Raw genomic sequence first — 22,170 nt, 5'->3', positions numbered from 1 at the left:
CCTGCTTGCAGAAATCAAGTGCTGTTCATGTGCTTTTTAAATGTGGAGTCTGGAAGGACCTGGTAGGGGACAAAACCTGCTGTTCACCTGTCCATAAAACTTGGTGTTTTGCCACGCGTGAATATACAATGCACTGAGAATAACATAGCTGGATGAGGAAACCCGAACTGTCCCTGTAGGGAAATACGTTCTGCTTTTAGGCTGCCATCCACACTTGTTTTTTGAGACTAAGATTCCATCCATTGCATCTGCCTTCTGGACTCTGATATCAAGACTGGCTGGAGAGAGTGAGGACTGCAGATGCTGGAGATCAGAGCTGAAAATGTATTGCTGGAAAAGCGCAGCAGGTCAGGCAGCATCCAAGGAGCAGGAGAATCGACAGGAGATCAGATTCCTGAAGAAGGGCTCATGCCCGAAATGTCGATTCTCCTGCTCCTTGGATGCTGCCTGACTTGCTGCGCTTTTCCAGCAACACATTTTCAGCTATCAAGACTGGCCATTTGGCTAGTAATATCTGTAAAATTATGCAGCTGCACAGTGATTGTCAATGCTCCAGTATAAAATACTGGAGTAAGTGAGAGAGGAAAATTGAAACAGTTGGTGACAGGGAACTGATTATTTAGAGTGTCGACAGCCCATGAAAATTCAAGTATGTAGCCTTTAGGAGCTTATTGTTCAATTACAATATCAGTGAAACATTTATGACATCTTCACCTTAATGACAGGGAAATAATCATGGCAACTAAATAGGCATCTTTCATACTCTCATTAATATGGAAATAGAAAGTAGCTTATGATAACACTACTAGAAAATGAGCAATTACTGTATCAGCTGATGAAATATACACTACATTTGTATGTCATTTCCAAAAATATTGATACTGTTTTGCTGCTAATCTTGTAAATTAAAGAACACTTTCAGAATTTCACTCAGATCAAATGTTTCGAACTTGTGACAGGAAAAACTAATTTTGAATTTATAGTTGAAGTAAACTTACTGATAAACTTTCATAAGAATAATTAGCATAATGCTAGGTTCATAGTTACAAAATCTCCCTCCCATGGAAAATAAATTCTGTTGTGTGTCAGTTTTAAATGATTTGCTAACATTCTTGTAGCTGAGGTAGTGGCTGATTCAAGCGAAACTTGAATCCATGGTGAGTTGATACCACTTTAGTAGTGCGGATTTTCTGGTTTTTCAATATTTTCAGATTAGATTTTTGTTCTGCCTGTTAATCGATGTTTAAATATTTGATAGTATTATTCAAAGACAAATAGAGAATTCGACAGGTATCCTTGCTGATGATCCTCTCACCCAATCCCAGAACAATTTGCATTTGTATGGCACTTGCTAAAGAGTAATAGCGTCTCAAGGTGGTTCCCAAGAGATGTCACCAAAACTTGATGGTGAGACGCGTGGTAAGACATTAAGGTAGGCAAAAGCGAACACTGCAGATGCTGGAAACCAGAGTTTAGACCAGAGTGGTGCTGGAAATGCACAGCAGGTCAGGCAGCATCCGAGGAGCAGGAAAATCGACGTTTCGGGCAAAAGCCCTGATGATAATCCTCAACTCCACTTTGTTGCTGATCCCCATAACCTTTGATTCCCTTATTGCTTAAAATTCTGTCCTTATCAGCCCTTGAACATACTTAACAACTCCAGCCTTGACAATCCTTTGTGGTAAAGAATTCCACAAATTAACACCCCTTTTGAGAGAAGAAATTCCTCCTAATCTGTGTCTAAAGTGAGCAGCCTGTTACTCTGAGATTATGCCTTCCGATTCTGAACTCTCCCACAAAGCTAAACAATCTTTAATCATCTACCATGTGAAATGCCTTAAGAATCTTATGTTGCAATAAAGCTTCCACTTGCTCTTCTAAATTCGATTGAGCACAAGCTGAACCTCATAGAGTCACAGAGTGCTACAGCACAGAAGCAGACTCTTTGGTTCAATTTGTCCATGCCCACCAAGTTTCCTAAACCACTGTAGTCCCACTTTCCTGCATTTGGCCCATATTCCTCGAAACCTTTCCTATTCATATACATTCCACATGTCTTTTAAATGTTATAACTGTACCTGCATCTACCACTTTCTTTGGCAGTTTATTTCACACACGAACTATCCTCTGTATGAAAATGTTGCCCCTCAGATCCCTTTTATGTCTGTCTTCTCTCATCTTTGAAATTCCCCCACCCTAAGGAAAAGATCTTTGCTATTCACCTTCCCAATGCCCCTCATGATTTTATAAATCTTTGTGATGTTACCCGTCAACCTCCAATCCTCTGGGGGAAAGAAGCCCAGCCTATTCAGTCTCTCACTCTAGCTCAAACCCTCCATTCCCAGGAACATCCTGGTAAATCTTTTCTAAACCCTCTCCAATTTAATAATAATCATCTTATAACAGACCAGAACTGTACATGTTACTCCAAAAGGGACCTCACCAATGTCCTATACAACCTCAATGTGCTTCTCAAGTTTGATACTCAATGCTGTGAGCAATGAAGGCAAGTGTGTTAATACCACCTTGACCACCCTGTCTACTTGGGATGCACCTTTCAAAGAACTATGTACCTGAACCCCTAAGTCTCTCCATTTGACAACATTACTCAGGGTTCTGCCATTAACTTCATAAGTTTTGCCTTTGTTTGCACTATCTGTCATGCTTCAGCCCATAGGCCCAACTGATCAAGGTCCCTTTTTAATCTTAGTCAACAGTGAAGAAGGTTATCTATAACCACCAAGTTTGGTGCTCATCACATGACACCAACTAACTATGTCTCCTAAATTTTCATCCAAATCATTTATATAAATAACAAATAATAACAGTCCTCAAAAGAATATCCCTCCATACCTGGAATCAACCACTGGTCGGCATGGATGAGTTGGACTGAAGGGTTTGTTTCCATGATGTACAACTCTGTACTGACTATCCTAATATACTGCTCCCACTCTCTGTTTGCTACACACTTCAGGTCCTTCGTATCTCCTTTCTGTGTCTCAATGCACACGTCCCATTCACCCATCATTAGACCGGGACACTAAATGTCTTCAAGGCTGAGATTGATAAATTATTGATGTCACAAAGAATTAAGGGCTATGGGAAGAATGTGGTAAGGGGAGTTGAAATGCCCATCAGCCATGATTGAATGGCGGAGTGAATTTGATGGGCTGAATGGCCTTACTTCCACTCCTATGTCTTATGGTCTTACCACTGGGCTCTTTGATCAATATTTGCTTAGGGTTTAGGAACACATATATTTTTAAATTTTCTTTCTTGGTTTTGAATCCATCAAATGTCTTGCCTGTCTCTATCTTTGTAACTTTCTTTAACCATAGTTCCTGAAAAATGTTAATTTTGCACTAATTTTGGTACTTTTCTATATCCTGGAGATTTTAAAATAACTACTGTTGGTGGCAATGTTTTCAGCAGCTACTAAGGTCCTGGTCAGTGCAATCCCTTCATGAACCCTTCATTTGTCTCTCTTTTTTGCCTCTTCTGATACTTTCTGTGAAACATAGTCCTTAGACCAACTTTTGCCATCTGCCTTATGGCCCTTTATGTGGTCTGGTGTCCAATTTTATTGAATAAGGCTCCTGTAAGGTGCCTTTGAACATTTTTCTGTATTGATAGTGTTATTTGATTATAAATTACTATTGTTGGAACATTTTTTTTGTGTGTGAAGTAATTGTTTAATCAGATAACTTATGTACTGCTTAGTGCTCTCTTTTTAGATGGCCTTAACTAATATATGTCCAATTAACCAGCAGGGGTATACTTCAATGGTATCAAAAGGAAAAGCCAATCGACACTTAAACTGATGTGTTTTAATGTTATTCGCCACTTTTGACCTGTCTCTGGAACTCTTTGAAGAGCATTATAACACAAAAACTGTTGAGAATTTGTATGACTACTGTGAAGCTTTGCAAATTAATAATCAAGGCGGAACGTATCCACCTGTACTTTCCTCGTTCTCTCGCTTGCGTTCTCTCTTACTCCCTATGACCCTCATCATTTTATACGTCTCGATCCTTTCAATCTCCTCTGTTCTAAGGAAAATGACCCCAGTCAATCCAATCTCTCTTCATGACTGACTCTCTGCAGCCCAGGCAACATACTGAAAAATCACCTCTGAACCCTCTCCAGTGCTGTCATATTCATCCTATAATATGGATTTCAGAACTTCGCATAATACTCTTTCATACCATTCCAGCATAACCTCCCTCCTCTTAAATTCTGTATGTTTGCTAATAAAGGCAAGTATCCCATGTGTCTTTACAATAACTTCATCCAATTTGCTAAATTTCTTTGGATCTCATGGGCTTTTAGCTTTATCAGTGGCCCATGCAGGATCTTACAAAAATAATTTCTGAAGTGCAAGTAGACTTGATCTGCACACCTGATCAACTCGTTGAAAAATCCAATGAAGTTGGTCAGATATGACCTCCCCTTAACAAACGCTGACTGTTTTTGATTAATCCCTGCCTCTCCAAATACGGATTAATTCTGTCACTCAGAATTGCTTCTAATAGTTTCCTCACCAATGAGGCTAGACTGATGTACCTGTACGTTCCTGGTTATCCCTTGCTTCCTTCTTGAATATGATACCACATTGCTTGTCCTCCAGCCTCTAGCACCTCTCTGCTGCTGAGGGAGGAATTGAAAACTATTGGCATCAGCCCTGTTAGTTTCTCCCTTGCCTTACTCAACAACTTGGGATACATTTCATCTGGCCGAGATGTTTGTCTACTTTTTTCCTGTTTTTCTGTCTGTCTCTCTTTTTTTTTCTCTCTGTCTCTGTCTGTCTCGGTGTGTGTGTGTGTATGTCTCTCTCTCTCTCTGTCTCTGCTTCTGTCTCTCCTCTCTCTCTGTTTTCTCTCTCTTCTCTCTTTTGGCCCAACCACACCCCCACCCCCACCAATGTTTTGGTCTCTTTCTGCACAGCTTTGTCATTCCTGTCGCCTGTCTCTTTCACTAACCCCATCTGTCCCATTTGCTTGAACTCTTCTCCCCACCCTTGGTCTCCTTCCCTCCCCACTCCTCTCCCAATGGTGGGGTCCTTCATTTTGTGTGTGCGAGAGGTCCACCTTGCAGTTTTGTATCTCAGGCTTATCTTTCCTGTATATGTGCATCCATTCCATACATACCTCTCTTGTGTTTTCATGTCATGGTTTCATTCGGAGCTAACCATTGAGACAATCAACTGAGAGCAGAATAACATTTTAAAAAGTGGAAAATATGTACAGTGCTTTCCATTTTGCTTAACGACCACTGAAAATGTCTGTTCCTTGTGTTGTGTTTGCAGTTTTTTGAAAGATCTGTACCTCCAAAAGGCCTTTATGTGTATGGAGATGTTGGTAAGTCTTGATTATAATTGTGTCTGCACCCAGGCATGTTAAGCCACCATTTGATTTATGGCTACTGTTGATTTGACTGATTTTTGTTTTTCTCATACATTTCAAACATAATTACACTGCATTAGTTGATCTTCTATTGTGCTGTCAGATCAGATGAAGTGAGATTAGAGTCTGTGGATCTTTTGGCAGCGTGTGCAGGCATTGTTCACTTTTCATTTTAAAATTTTCTGTTCTGAGAAAATCGGATTGTTTTATAAAAGTGTCAAAGGCTATTGTTAAAAATCAAAACTTACAGCAATTTGGAAAGCAGAGTAGTGGAGTGAGTAGGTTAGAAATACAAGATTCTCTGCAGTTTAGTTTGAATGAGCCAAAGAAGCAAACTAAATAAACATGGCAGAAAGTGTGTGCAGATGTAACACACTGATTATGTTGTAGATTCAGCTTTTCCAGTATTCTTTTTATTTAGAAAGATGAAAGGTGATTAATAAAATGTTAGATTTGAAATGTTCCTAGTACAATGTAAGTGATTTATATTGTGTAGCATAGCCTTCTGTTGCTTATGCGACATTTAATAGCAGCACCAGGTAACCACCCGAAGGTCCCCAACCTTCTCCTGGTGCCAAATTCCAGATGAATTGTTTCCAGTGCTATTAAAACCAGAGGACTATCTTTCACCAAAATGTTAGTAACAATCCCAGGTACCAGAAAACAGAACTTGCCTTATTCATTAGGTCTAGTAATTGGAACTTATTCAGAATTGTTGTGAGGTATGCCACAGGAGGTCACTTCATATTTTTAAAATTGCTTTCCCCAAGTTGTCCCAAGTGGCGACTTTATTTTTGAATGGTGTCCAATTTGAATATATTCAGTCCATTGAGTATTTGAACTTTACACTAGTTAGAATAATGGAACAGAATAAACTGAATGAAACTACAGATCTTCATAATGGGAGGAAAGAAAAGAAAGGCTTCTTGATGCCAAAATACTTGAGCTGTGGTATTGTAGAAATAGAGCAGCAGTCTTCAAAAATAGTCACTGTGAAATTTGCGTGAGGGATACCATGTTCTATTTTTTCAATACTGTTTATAATGTTTAATTTCATGGGGACAACAAGGCTGCAGGCTGAACAATGTTCTTTTCATTATCTTTATTCGTTCATGTGATAGACACAAATTTCTTTAATTATTTTGTTTGATTCATGATATCCCAGAAAGCAGTGCTCAACAGAACTGACTAGAGGGGGTATGCCTTGTTTTGAAGTCACAAAGAAGGACAGGGTCCTGGGTAATGTTGTAGAAGAGAAACAGATGGATTCGGGTACATAATTCTTTGGAATTTGCAGCACAGGTAGATTATGAAGAAGGCATTTAGCACGTTTGCCTTCATTACTCAGACTTTTGGGTATAGGAGTTGGGACGTTATGTTGAGTTTGTACAGGACATTAGTGAGACCTCTTCTAGAGTACTGTGTATAGTTCTAGTCACCCTGTTGTAGGAAGGATTTTACTAAACTGGAGGGGGCTCAGAAAAGATTTACCAGGATGTTGCCAGGAATGGAGGGCTTGAGTTAGAAGGAGAGGCTGGATAGACTGGGACTTCCTTCACTGGGGTGTAAGAGTTTGAAAGGTGGTCTCACAGAGATTTATAAAGTCATGGAGGGCATAGATAAAGTCTTTTCTGTAAGATGGGGGAGTACAAAACCATGGGGTATATTTTTAAGATGAAAGGAGAATAATTTAAAAAGTACATGAGAGGCAGCTTTTTTTTAACAGAGTGGTTAGTATGTGAAATGAAGAGCAAGAGGAAGTGATAGATACAGGTACAATTACAGTGTTTAATAGATATTTGGATAAATACATGAATAGGCAAGGTTTGGAGGGATATGGGCCAAAGGCAGACAGGTGGGACTAGTTTAGTTTGGGAAACTTGGTCAGCGTGGACTAGTTGGATCGAGGGGTCTTTTGCCATGCTGTATGACTCAATGTTACATTAAGTTCATCCATCACCTCTGTTCTTGCTGATTTACGTTGACTTCTTTCTGATCAAACAGCAACTCCATGTTAAATTTTTCATTCTAGTTTTCAAATTCCTCTAGACTTTGGCCTTCCCAAACTTTGTAATCTCCTTGAGTCCCAGACAATACCCCTCTGCGCCCCCCAAAAAAACTTTGCTCTTGACAGTCCTGATTGAAGTTGCTCCACCATAGATGGCTGTAACTTCAGTTAATTAAATTCTGGAATTCCTTCCCTAAACCCCTGTGCACACCTCTTTCCTCCTTTAAACTGTCCTTTAAATCCTCTCTGTTTGATCAACCCACTCCCCCAGGAATGTCAGTTGAGTTAACCTTCTCTGAACTGCTTCTTATGCATTTATATCTTCTGTTAAATGGGAAGACCTGAACTGAATGCAGTACTTGAGATGTGGCTTCACCGACATCCTATATAATTGTGGCAATACATCCTTATTTTTATATTCCATTCCCCTTGAAATAAACAGCAACAATCTGTTTACCTTCCTAATTACTTACTGAATTGAATTTAATTGAATTGAATTTATTGTCACGTGTATCGAGGCACAGTGAAAAGCTTTGTCTTGCGAGCAATACAGGCAGTTCACATAGTTAAGTAGCATAGATAGTAAATAATAGGTAAACAGCGGCAAAAACAAAAACACAGGTACAGGAAAATGTTAAGAGTTTGAGAGTCCATTTAGTATTCTAATAACAGGAGGGTAGAAACTGTTGCAAAACGGGCTGGCGCATGTGTTTAGGCTTCTGTATGTTTTCCCCGATGGAAGAAGTTGTAGAGAAACATTGCCAGGGTAGGATGGATTTTTGAGAATACTGGCGGCCTTTTCTTGACAGCGGGCCTGGTACCTGGATTCAATAGCTGGGAGGTTGGCCTTTGTGATTGTTCGGGCTGAGTTCTACCACTCTCTGTAACCATCTCTGATCTTGAATGGTACACTTGCCATACCAGGTAGTGATACATCCAGACAGAATGCTTTCAATGGTGCACCTATAAAAGTTGGCAAGGGTATTCGCTGTCATGCCAAATTTCCTCAGCTGCCTGAGGAAGAAGAGACGTGGTTGGGCCTTTGTAACCAGTGCGTCCACATGAAGAGTCCAAGAAAACTTGTTGTAGATGACTGTGCCTCTGCGTGAACTATTTGTGATTATGTGCCAGGACTCTGTGAAATTCTCTCTGTGCCTTGGAGTTCTTACATTTTTCCCTATTTAACTAATATGCTGCATCATTTAAAACTGGAGAAGTTCACATTTTCCCACATTATCATTCTCTTTAGTATTAAGTTCTGCCTACTCACTTGATCTATCTATATCCTCTTATAGAGTCTTTACATCCACTTCACAACTTTTCTCTTTCTCATCCATAAATTTAACAACCACTGATTTGGTCACTAGGACTTGTGTAATGCAGTGGTAGTGTCTCTATCTCTGAGCCAGGAGATTCAGTTCAAGTCCCAGTTGAGATATGTCACAGCATGTCTGAGCAGGTTGATATTAAAAATATCTACATTTGGTCCCTTCATTCAAATTGTATATATAGATTGCGACCTTCATGGCACATCACTCATTACATCTTGCCATCTCAAAAATTATCTTTTTATGTCCACCCTTTGCTTCCTTTTAGCCAACCACTCCCATATCCTGAATAATAGATTGCAGTATTGTCCCTATGACAGATGTTAGGCTAATTGGTCTATAGTACCTCTTTCTGTTTGATATCTTCTAATCTTTTTCAGAATCTAGGGAATTCTGGAAAGTTAATACTAATCCATCTAATGTCTTCACATGTGCTGTCTTTTACAACCAGGATGAAGTCCATCAGGGCCAGGGAACTTGTCAGATTTTAATGCTAAAAGTTTTGTCAGCACTCTCTTTTTTTTTTAATTTTTGTTTCTTTGGTGATTTTAATTGTTTTAGTCCCTCACTCCCTTTCAGATTCCGAATCACAATTATTTCCAGAATGTTGTTTTTCTCCTCTGCAGTGAAAGAGATGCATGAGGAAATCAAGTGTAATACTTCCACCGTTGCTGGCATGGTGGCATTGAGAATGGTATGGAGGATGTAAAGAGGCTTCAGGGTGTTTTAGACAAGTTGAGTGAGTGGATAAGTGTGCTGCTATCAATTTTAGTAGGAAAGATAGAAGGTAGAGTAGCATTTAAATGGTGATGAATTTGGAAATATTGAGGTCCAAATGATCTGGGTGTCCTTCTGTTCACTGAAAGCAAGTATGCAGATGCAGCAAGCACTTAGAAAGGCATTTGGTATGTTGGCCTTTGTTGCAAGATGGTTGGAGTACAGAAGCAAGGAATTGGAGCTGTACACGACCTTGATGAGACCACACGTGGAATATTTTATGTACTTGTGGTCTCCTTACCTAAGGAAATATCTAGGCCATTTTGGACCGAGGTGAGGAGAAATGTATTCACTGAGCGGAGAACCTGGGGAATTCTTAACCACTGAAGGCTACGGAAGTCACTGAATACCTTTAAGAAAGAAATAGATTTCTAGAAGCTGAAGTTTCAAGGGGCTGAGAGTAAGAGTATGAGATAGATAGGTAGAGGAACAACCGTGAATATGTTTGAGTGCTCGTGTGTGCTCTGTGGCCACATGGCCTTCTCTTCCTCTACGTTTATATGTTTCTACTCTTTTCTATTCATCATCCCTTTCCCTATTTTCATTACTAATTTCCCAGATTCTTTTTTCTGAAGAAGCAATATTCACTTATTCATTTCCTTTCTACTTCTCTATAGAAGCGCTAGTTATCCATTATGATAGTTTTAACTAGCTTTTTCTCACTTTTGAATTTCTCCCACCTTATTAAGCTTTTAGTCATTCTTTGCTATCTTTATATTCTGTGCAATCTTTTGACCTGCCATCTTTCAACATCCTTGTGGAATTTTATGCTTTTACTTCCAATTTTTATACTTGTTCATACAAATTTAATATATCTTTCTTTTCTGCATTGATTAGATTAGATTAGATTACTTAGTGTGGAAACAGGCCCTTTGGCCCAACAAGTCCACACCAACTCGCCGAAGCGCAACCCACCCAGGCCCCTTGACCTAGCACTACAGGCAAATTAGCATGGCCAATTCACCTAACCTGCACATCTTTAGACTGTGGGAGGAAACCAGAGCACTCGGAGGAAACCCACGCAGACACGGGGAGAATGTGCAAACTCCACACAATTGAACCAGAGTCTCTGGCGCTGTGAGGCAGAGGTGCTAACCACTGTGCCACCGTGCCGCCCACAGATGGTGCATCCTCCCCCTTAGAATCTTTCTTTTTCACTGGAATATATTTGTTCACAGTGTTCTGAAATATTTCTTAAATTTCTGCCACTATCGCTGAACCTAACTTTTCAGTTAGCTTTAGCCAGCTCTGTTATCATTCCTTCATTAACTGCACTTCAATTTAAACTGGAGATCTACTCTTCTCTCCCTCAACCTGATTGATTATGAAATTCACTTATATTGTGACTAAAGCTACCTCAGGTTGTCTTTAATAATAATGTCATGAATTAAACCTGCTTCATTGTGCATTACCAAGTCTAGGACAGCCTGCATTCTGGTTAGTTCTGCTGCTCCAAGAAAGTGCTTCAAAAACACTCCATGAACTTGTTCTCCAAGTTGCTCCTGCCAGTTTTATTTATCCAGTGTATATGTAGATTAAAATCACTCATGGACTCTGAAATAACCACACAGACGCCAGTTCCTTTCACCAAATCACCCTTTATTTGGTAATGCACAGTACACTGGCTACAGCCAACCAGCTCAGAGTCAGTCCTCAACTAATCACTTGGTTATTTTTTTACACCCGAGTGGCCAGTGACAAGCAGTGCCATTCACATCAAAGGGCAATTCTCCTGTTTATATTTTTTTTATGTTTTACCCCCACACTACCGCCTAACTGCAGTAGTGCTTATTTTCCCCAGCACCATGGTGTGTGTGAGCAGGTGTGAGACACAGTGAGAGACACAAAGTGCACAAATCTTTATTTAATTTCCACCACCAGGAAAAAATAGGAAAACACCCGAGTGGCAGGTAACAAGCAGTGCCCTTCACACCAAAGGGCAAAGCTGTGTGATCAAAAACAGTGAAGGGGAGGGCAGGGACTAAATCAAAATAGCGTTGGAGGGGGAAATGATGCACTCCACTCCCTGCGGCGCCCACCTCTCCCTGAACAACTCCAGGGTGTTGGTGGACACCGCGTGCTCCTTCTCCAAGGACACCCGGGCCCTAACGTAACCGCGGAAGAGGGGCAGGCAGTCGGCCATCACTTGGTTATTTTAGTCAGCCAAGGCTTTTGTGATTGGCCCAGGTTAACAACCCCAATCAACAACGAGGTCCACCTGGTCCCAATCACTACAGCCTCACCAGTCTCTATTGTTTCTTCCAGTGTACTCTCCCCTAAACTCTGATTGCTTAGAAACAACTGCCACAAATGACTTCTTGCCTTTATTATTTATAATCTTTACCCAAACTGATTCCATATCTTCATCACCAGAACTAAGGTCATCTCTGCAACCAAAGTTATGTGTGTGAAAGGGACAACAACAGTATCATTAGTTTTTAATTAACTTTTATTTCCATTCATGGCAAAATCAACTTGCTTCAGCAACACTCCATGTTGCAAAAATACTCCTAACTGCACTCTGATATTAGATAAGGAGTTCCAGGAGTTCAACTGAGTAACAGTAAATGACCAGCAATATGTTTCCAAATTAGGATAGCATATTACTTTGAGGGACATTGGGGAGTAGAGGTGTTCCCATGCGTAGGTTGCACTTTTCCTTGCTGCCGTTAAAACTTGGGGATTGGGAAGTGCAGCAGTGCAGCCTGTAGATGGTACACTTTTTAGCTGTGTTGTATCACTTTGAGAATGGAGTGAATATTCAGTTGATGAATGGGATGTCAGTCAAACAGGCTATTTTATCATGGATAACTTAGAGGCACCCATCCACGTAAATGGCGAATATTCAATCCTGATCCTAACTAATGGTTTCAAAGTAGTGGAAAAGCTTTGGTGAGGGACTCCACGTAATGCCCAGCCTCAACCTGCTCTTTTATTCATAGTATTTACATTGGCTAATACAGATATGTTTCTAGTGAAGTTTGACCACCAAAGTGTTGGTGGTAGAAAATCCAAAGATGATGATGCTAGATATGCAACATTGTGTAGATTTGCAAATAATGCTGTACATTGTGCAAATAATGAACATTCCCACTTCAGACCTTATGATGGAGTGAGGGTTCTTGAAACAGGTGAAGATAATTAGGCCAAGTTCCTACCCTGAGGAACTTGTGTAGTGAAGTCCTGGGGCTGAGATGTTTAGATTCCAACGACCACAACCATCATCTTTTGTGTTAGGTAGGAATCTGAAAAGTAAAACGTTTCTGCCAATCCAGAATAACATGAGTATTGTTATGGTGCTGTTGTGCTGAATTAGTTTAAAAAAGTGTCATCGAGATCACTGATACTTGCCTTGACTACTATCATGCTCTTTTTATCTATGTTTGAACTGTTACAACACAGAGGTGAACCCTTCTGTTAATTAAACCAAACACCCAGAAAAGCTAACCTCGCCTTGTAACCTGTTAAAATGAGTGGCAGAGAACTCAGAAATTCCATTATTTAAAGAAAATAACATCAATTTATTTTTTAAGTGTAAATGTGAATATTAACCAACTATTCACAATTCTAAACCCCCCTTTCTCTTAACTGCTTATTATCTGCCTCCACATTTATAACAATATGCTGTTCCAATAAGACGCTTATTAAAATTACATCAACTTAATTTCAAAACCGTGCAGCAGCTGTCACCTTCTGTATCTTTCTTCTTCCAGCTGATGATCTCCCTGCATCATTTTCTTTCTTTTTACTGTGAGTATGTTTCAAATTGTTAGGTTCCCTTCTTGAGATTCCTACACTTTTGATGCAACTGTAATACGCCAACGTCTGTGAGCCGCCACAGTTTATTTCAGCAAGTACAAGCTTTTGGAGGATGATTTAACACTCTTCACGATGCTTGTGGAACACGTCAAGCGAGGCTCTCTGGTCAAGGGAACCATTCTCCCTCCATACAGGGTTTTACATCACAGTCAGTCATGCACACAAGGCACAATCCCTTGCCACTCCCCCATAGTCACATGCCACTCAAAAACAATGTAGATCGATTAGATTATTTCCAGAAGCAATATGTTTAGATCATTCTCAATATGTTGAGATTAGGTTATTCCTTAAACTGTAGCATTTACAGAAAATGATTGGATTGTCACATCCTGTTGGCAAGACCGAAAAACACACCCCTCCCCCGACATCCAGTTTCTTACATGTCAGCATAACAAATTGACCCTTTAACACCTCTATATGAAAAGATATGACAGAGAATGTTTCTTAATTTGTTGGAGAGCAAGATGTTAGCTCTCCATGCATTTCTGTCTCGATGGCAGTTGCTCTCTGACCAATTTTCAAAAGGTCTGCATTTTATACCTCCCCAACATCGGATTGACTCATTGGTTTGATGTTGGCAAAATAATAAATTCAAAGTCGATTAGGTTTTAGTATGCTGGGGCATAATTTAAACTGGTTAAATTTGGATTGTTGTGAAAACAGCAACCAAAATTCAGGTATCCATTTTACAGCCAAAATTGACATATTTTCAATTTTCCAGTACACTCTGGGACAGCTATCCAGTCATATACAGAGCTGCTTGTAATCTCTCAGTTCAGAACAACATTCACTCCCTCTTAAGGTACAGTACTCATCTTCAACCTCAGAACAGAACCAATGCTGAAATGAAGTTTGGAGACAAGTGATCTTGGCAGACCTGAACTGAGCATCTGTTTGTAGCTGTCCTGTAGCAATTTTTCTAGCAGTTTGCTGATCATTGAGAGGAGACTGAAGGCTGATTGTTGGCTGTACAGGAGTTGTGGACAAATTTCAGTCAGGCAGTTTTCAACCTTGTGGGATAGATGCCAGTGTACAGTAAATGGAAGAGCTTGGCTAAGGGTGTAGCTAGTTCCGCACCACAGTTCTTGAGTTCTACCACAGGGGTGTTGTTGAACTCGGACTTTGCTGTTTAGACAATAGACCATAGGTGCAGGAGTAGGCCATTCAGCCCTTTGAGCCTGCACCACCATTCAATATGATCATGGCTGATCATTCCTAATCAGTATCCGCTTCCTGCTTTATCTCCATAACCCTTGATTCCACTATCTTTGAGAGCTCTATCCAACTCTTTCTTAAATGAATCCAGAGACTGGGCCTCCACTGTCCTCTGGGGCAGAGCATTCCACACAGCCACCACTCTCTGGGTGAAGAAGTTTGTCCTCATCCCTGTTCTAAATGGTCTACCCCGTATTTTTAAGCTGTGTCCTCTGGTTCGGCTCTGGTTTAGGGCATTCTTGGCCATTTTTTGGTATCTCAAACCAAATTGAATTTGCTGAAAACTGGTATCTGATGCTGGGTTCCTTCAGAGGAGGCTAAAATGGATCATCTATTGGTTAACGTTCCATTTAAAATTTTAGTTGCATGTTTGTCACTTTTTATGTAAGCATACATATGTGATATTTATCCTCGAATAAGGCCTGCATAGTACCTTTGGATGCTGCTGCATGATTGCATTCTGAGTGGGTACATTGCACTGTTGTGAAAGTTAATTAGAATTCCTCACCTTTGTCTTTTGCACTTAGATGTTGGGCTGCATCATCATAGAGACATTCATTGAGCCATCTCCTTAAGTTAGCTGTTTTATTGTCCACCATCAGTTGTAATTAGATGTAACTGTAAAAAAGCTTTGATTGGTGATTTAGTTATGGGAATCACTTGCCTCTATCTAAGTTTCACCAGATTGGTATCTCATTTTTAGATGGTGCTGTTCCTTATACATTTCTCATGAAACCAGGTTTGATGTCAATGGTAAAGTGAACATAGAACAATACAGCGCAGAACAGGCCCTTCGGCCCTCAATGTTGCGTCGACCTGTGAACTCATCCCCCTACACTATCCCATCATCATCCATGTGCTTATCCAAGGATTGTTTGAATCTTCCTAATGTGGTTGAGTAAACTACATTGGCAGGAAGGGCATTCCATGCCCTTACCACTCTCTGAATAAAGAACCTGCCTCTGAAATCTATCACCCCTCAATTTATGTCCCCTCATACAAGCTGACATCATCATCTTAGGAAAAAGATTTTCACTGTCTATCCTATCTAATCCTCTGATCATCTTGTATAGCTCTATCAAATCCCCTCTTAGCCTTTTTGTTTCCAATGAGAACCGACCCAAGTCTCTTAGCTTTTCCTCATAAGAACTTCCCTCCAGACCAGGCAACATTCTGGTAAATCTTGTCTGCACCTTTTCCAATGCTTCCACATCCTTCCTGTAACAGGGCGACCAGAACTGTACTCAATATTCCAGGCGCAGTCACACTAGCGTTTTGTATAGTTGCAGCATAACATTACGGCTCTGGAACCCAATCCTTCTATCAACGAAACCTAACATACCTGTCTGCCTTCTGAACAGCACTATCAACCTGAGTGGCAACTTTCAGGGATCTATGTACATGGGCGCCAAGATCCCTCTGCATATCCACACTACCAAGAATCTTTCCATTGACCCAGTATTCTGCCTTCCTGTTATTCTTTCCAAAATGAATCCCCTCACATTTAGCTGCATTGAACTCCATTTGCCACCTCTCAGCCCAATTCTGCAGTTTATCCAAGTCTCCCTGCAACCTGTAACATTCTTCCACACTGTCCACCACTCCACTGATTTTAGTGTCATCTGCAAATTTACTAACCATCCACCTATGCCTGCATCCAAGTCATTTATAAAAAAGACAAACAGCAGTGGTCCCAAAACAGATCCTTGTGGCACACCACTAATAACCAGACTCCAGGCTGAATATTTTCCATCAGTCACCACTCGCTGCCTTCTTTCAGAAAGCCAGTTTCTAATCCAAACTGCTAAATCACCCTCAGTCCGATGCCTCTGCATTTTCTCCAACAGCCTACCATGTGGAACCTTATCAAAGGCTTTACTTGGCCATCAAATTGCATATTGTGGTGGCATATGGTTTCTGCTGTTGCTGATGCTTGGAGCACCTCATGTATATCCCATTTGGAACTGCTAAATCTGTTCTTGATCTAGTCTCTTCCATTGATCTGTTTAGCACAATGTTTATGCTACACAACATGAAAGGGGATGTCCTCAGTTTGAAGATGGGAGTTAATTTCCACAAAGACTGTGCAGTCAAGAGGCAGTGCTTGAATCCCAACAATACTGTCATGGACAGATCCATCTGCATGGAATGGATTGTAAGGATGAGGTCACTTTGGCATTTTTCCTGGTATTCTCCATCTGTTATGCTAACCCCTTTCAGCAATTGTGCTCTTCAGAACTCTCCCAACCTGGTCAGCAGTGGCAATACCAAGGCACTGTGTGTTTGATAGATGTTGAAGTCGAGGGTGTAGTGTTGGAGGGGCATAGCGGGTCGGGCAACATCCAAGGAGCACACTCTTTAATCTAATCTCCAGCATTTGAAATCCTTGCTTTCGCTTGATAGATGTCATGGAAATTATTTGCCCTACTCATTACTCATGGTGCACTACCGAGAGGAATTCTGTAGGGTTGAAGGACTGATTTATCAGTGTGGGGAGGGCAATAGGTGTTAATCAGTGTGAGCTTTATCTGTCCAAATATCATCTAATCCTATGACAATTATTAGGTTCTGTTGAGAAATCTCAGAGTTACTGTCTCCTGACTGTGTACATCACTGTCCTGTCATCTCTGGCAAGCCTTCAGGCATGTGGGAAAAGACATGCGTAAGGATAGTGATGCAAGAGGTTGGGGCATTGACGGAAAGTTGTGATTCTATGAAAATAACTGTCAGAACAGTTATCCTTGTCCCCACTTTTCGTGCTAAAATCTTTTCTCTGTTTATGTATTTATTCCATCTAAATACAATGTGTAGATTAATTGCTATTGGGTGACCTTTCCAGTTATATCCGCAATCATTGTTGTTTGAGTGACTTGTTTGGTCAGTTCAGAAGGCAGTTAAGTTTGCATTACATTATTGTAGATTTGGAGTCACATAGAAATCAGACTAGCTAAGATTTCCATGTTTAAAGGGTATTTGTGAACCTGACAGCAGTTTGATAGTTATGTGGTAACCAATACTTTTTTAAATTCCAGGTTTATTTGCTAACTGAATTTAAGCAGTGGAATGTGAACTCACAAATGTGTATTATTGTCCAAAAATCATCTTGCCACTGTACTGAACTATGCCAGTTGCGTAGATTAGTAAGCAAGAGAAGCTGCTTGTTTTAAGAAGTGATTTCTCCCACATCTCTGGTTTGTAACTGGATGCAGTCCTCTTCAGGTAGTCTTTGCAAATGTATGTACCAAATATCTCAATAAAAAGTGTTTCACAAGTTTGATTAACTTCTGCACCTGCAACATGTCAATTAAAAGTGATTGGTGATGGATTCTATTCTTAATTTATTCACTTGTGAGACATGGGTATCACTGGCTGGGCAGGCATTTATTGCTGATCCCTAGCTGCCCTTGAAAAGGTGGTGGTGAGTAGTCTTCTTGAACTACTGCAGTCCATCTATAGGGAGACCCTTAGGGAGATAATTCCAGGAATTTAACCAAGCAACAATGAAGGGATGGCAATATATTTCTAAATCAGGATGGTGAGTGGCTTGGAAGGGAACTTGCAGGTCGTGGTGTTCCCATGCATCTGCTGCTCTTGTCCTTCGAGATGTAAGTGGTCGTGGGTTCGAAAGGTGCTATTTAAGGATCTTTGGTGATTTTATGCAGTGTATCTTGAAGATGATACACCGTGGTGGATGCTGTTGTTATGGTGCCAGTCAAACAGGCTGCTTTGTCTTTGATATCAAACTTCTTGATTGTTTTTGGAGCTGCACCCATCCTGGCAAATGGGAAGTATGCCTTCACATTCCTGACTTATGACTTGTAGGTGGTGGACAGACTTTGGCGAGCTAGGAGATGAGTTCTGCTGTGGTCTTCCTAGCCTCTGACCTGCTCTTGTAGCCACTGTCTTTATGTGGTGAGTCCAGTTAAGTTTCTGGTCAATGGTAACCGCCCCCAGGGTGTTGTTAGTGGGGTTTCAGTGATGGGAGTGAAATTGCATTTCATTGAGTGATGTTAGACAATAGACAATAGGTGCAAGAGTAGGCCATTTGGCCCTTTGAGCCTGCACCACCTATTGTCTCTAATTAGAACTGGCCATTGCTTGACATTTGTGTGGCACAACTGTTACTTGCCACTATTCAGCCTAGGCCTAGATGTTATCCAGATGTTGTTGTATTTGATCATAAATCGTAGAATCCCTATAGTGTGGAAACAGGCTATTTGGCCTGTAGAGTCAGCATCGATGCTCTGAACAGCAACTCACCCAGTGTCCTCCCAACACTCCTGTTACCCTATCCCTGTAAACCTGCATTTCCCATGGCTAATCCACTTTGCTGCACACCTCCGGACACAATAGGCAATTTAGTTCAGCCAGTCTACCCAACTTGCATGTCTTTGCACTGTGGGAAGAAATCCATGCATTGTACAGTCGTCAGTGAACATCTCCACCTCTGACCTTATGCTAGAGAGAAGGTCATTGATGAAGCACCTGACGATGATTGGGTCTAGGACACTACCCTGAGGAATTCCGACAGAGATGTCCTGGAGTTGAGATGACTGACCTCCAACCACCACAGCCATCCTCCTAATGCCAGGTGTAACCCCAGTCAGCCAGGGTTTGCCCCGGTTCCAGGTATACGAGGAGTCCATGCTGCACTCAGTTGCATGCAGCCTTGATGTCAAGGGCTGTCATTGTCAACTCATCTATGGAATCCAGCTGTTTACAGCCTTGGTTCAAAATGGACTAATGAGGTCCGAAGTTGAGTGGCCTTGGTGGAACCCATACTAAGCAGGTGCTGCATGATAGTGCTGTTGATGGCACTCACTTTGCTGACTGTCGAGATAGTCTAGTGGGGCTATAATTAGCCGGGTTGGATTTGTCCTGTTTTTTCTGTATAGTACATATCCAACCTATTTTCCACCTTTTCAGATAAATGTCAGGGTTATAACTGTACTGGAACATTTTTGGCTAGTGTTGTGGCACAATAGTAAGTCTTTATTACTATTGCTGAAATGTTGTCAGGGTCCATAGCCTTTTCAGTATCCAACACCTCCAACCATTTCTTGATACCATATGGAATGTATTGAATTGGCTGAACATTGGCATCAGTGAAGGTGGGAACTTTTTGGCGGAGGCTGAGATGGTTTATCAACTTGGCATTTCTGGCTGAAGACTAATGTGAATACTTCAACTGTGCCTTTTACACGGATGTGCTGGGCTGCTGCATCATTGAGGATGGGGATATTTGTGGCTCTTGGTTTAATTGGTTAACACCATTCATGACTGGATGTGGCAGGACTGTAGAGCTTTGTTCTGATCCATTGGTTGTGAATCCTTAGAGTATGAAGACAGTAGGAGTGCACTTAAGAGGGAAATCAGGAGGGCAAAAAGGGGACATGAGATAGCTTTGGCAAATAACGTTAAGGAGAATCCAAAGGGTTTTTACAAATACATTAAGGACAAAATGGTAACTAGGGAGAGAATGGGGCCCCTCAAAGATTAGCAGGGCGGCCTTTGTATGGAGCCGCAGGAGATGGGGGAGATACTAAACAAGTATTTTGCATCAGTATTTACTGTGGAAAAGGACATAGAAGATATAAAATGTAGGGAAATAGATGGTGACACCTTGAACAATGTCCATATTACAGAGGAGGAAGTGCTGGTCGTCTTGAAATGCATAAAAGGGATAAATCCCCAGGACCTGATCAGGTGTACCCTAGAACTCTGTGGGAGGTTAAAGAAGTGATTGCTGGGCCTCTTACTGAGATATTTTTAACAGCATTAGTCACAGGTGAGGTGCTGGAAGACTGTAGGTTGATTAAAGTGGTGCCACTGTTTAAGAAAGATGGTAAGGACACACCAAGGAACTATAGACCAGTGGGCCTGATGTCAGTGATGGGCAAGTTGTTGAAGGGAATCCTGAAGGACAGGATGTGCATGTATTTGGAAAGACAAGGACTGATTAAGGGTAGTCAATATGGTTTTGTGCATGGGAAATCATGTCTCACAAGCTTGATTAAGTTTTTTGTAGAAATAACAAAGAAGATTAATGAGGGCAGAGCGGTAGATGTGATCTATGTGAACTTCAGTCAGGCGTTTGTCAAGGTTCCCCATGGGAGACTGGTTAGCAAGGTTAGATCTCACGGGATACAGGGAGAGCTAGCCATTTGGGATATAGAACTGGCTCAAAGGCAGAAGACCGAGGGTGGTAGTGGAGAATTGTTTTTCAGACTGGAGGCGTGTGATCAGTGAAGTGCCACAAGGATTGGTGCTGTTCAAAGTTTGTGCGAAGATTTGTAGCTCGGGTGCTCGTTGTTCTGGTTCTGTTCGCCGAGCTGGAAGTTTTTGTTGCAAACGTTTTGTCCCCTGGCTAGACAACATCATCAGTGCTTTGGAGCCTCCTGCGAAGCGCTTCTTTGATGTTTCTTCCGGTTTTTATAGTGGTCTGTCCATGCCGCTTCTGGGTGTCAGTTTCAGCTGTCCGCTGTAGTGGTTGGTATATTGGGTCCAGGTCAATGTGTTTGTTGATGGAGTTTGTGGATGAATGCCATGCCTCTAGGAATTCCCTGGCTGTTTTCTGTCTGGCTTGCCCTATGATAGTAGTGTTGTCCCAGTCGAATTCATGTTGTTTGTTGTCTGCGTGTGTGGCTACTAGGGATAGCTGGTCGTGTCATTTCGTGGCTAGTTGATGTTCATGTATGCGGATTGTTAGCTGTCTTCCTGTTTGACCTATATAGTGTTTTGTGCAGTCCCCGCATGGTATTTTGTATACTACATTAGTTTTGCTCATGTTGGGTATCGGGTCCTTCGTTCTAGTAAGCTGTTGTCTGAGCGTGGCTGTTGGTTTGTGTGCCGTTATGAGTCCTAAGGGTCATAGGACTCATAACGGCACACAAACCAACAGCCACGCTCAGACAACAACTTACTAGAACGAAGGACCCGATACCCAACATGAGCAAAACTAATGTAGTATACAAAATACCATGCGGGGACTGCACAAAACACTATATAGGACAAACAGGAAGACAGCTAACAATCCGCATACATTAACATCAACTAGCCACAAAACGACACGACCAGCTATCCCTAGTAGCCACACACGCAGACAACAAACAACATGAATTCGACTGGGACAACACTACTATCATAGGGCAAGCCAGACAGAAAACAGCCAGGGAATTCCTAGAGGCATGGCATTCATCCACAAACTCCATCAACAAACACATTGACCTGGACCACTACAGCGGACAGCTGAAACTGACACCCAGAAGCGGCAAGGACAGACCACTATAAATAACGGAAGAAACATCAAAGAAGCGCTTCGCAGGAGGCTCCAAAGCACTGATGATGTCGCCTAGCCAGGGGACGAAACGTTTGCAACAAAAACTTCCAGCTCGGCGAACAGAACCACAACATTGGTGCTGTGTCCACTACTTTTCATCATTTACAGAGGAACCTCAATTATTTGAATATCGGAGTATCTGAAAGGGATCTCAAAATCCCGTTAGAAACATTATGTCAAAGAGCTGTTTTAACCCTGATCGCATCTTTTGTTTATAGGTGCAATGATTAAAAATGAACTCGGCTCACTGAAATGCTGCCAAGAACAATCCTGAACAGTCCA

The 22,170-nt window shown here is 41.3% G+C and overlaps 1 protein-coding gene across 2 annotated transcripts in view; it reads left to right on the top strand.

Annotated features, from left to right (window-relative positions):
- Positions 1-22,170, top strand: part of afg1lb (AFG1 like ATPase b) — a 173,419-nt gene that overhangs the window by 46,337 nt on the left and 104,912 nt on the right. Inside the window, exon 3 of one of the 2 annotated variants that reach the window (XM_060856452.1) lies at positions 5,306-5,357. The exons of the other annotated variant lie outside the window; for it this stretch is intronic. Coding sequence (XP_060712435.1) covers positions 5,306-5,357 — 52 coding nt within the window. The remainder of the gene's footprint in view (positions 1-5,305; positions 5,358-22,170) is intronic. 2 annotated transcript variants of the gene reach the window in all.

This window comes from Hemiscyllium ocellatum, chromosome 3 (assembly GCF_020745735.1).
Source record: "Hemiscyllium ocellatum isolate sHemOce1 chromosome 3, sHemOce1.pat.X.cur, whole genome shotgun sequence".
Lineage (NCBI taxonomy): Eukaryota > Metazoa > Chordata > Chondrichthyes > Orectolobiformes > Hemiscylliidae > Hemiscyllium > Hemiscyllium ocellatum.
The sequence above is the reverse complement of the archived record's forward strand: the minus strand, read 5'-3'. Positions and strand labels throughout refer to the sequence as shown.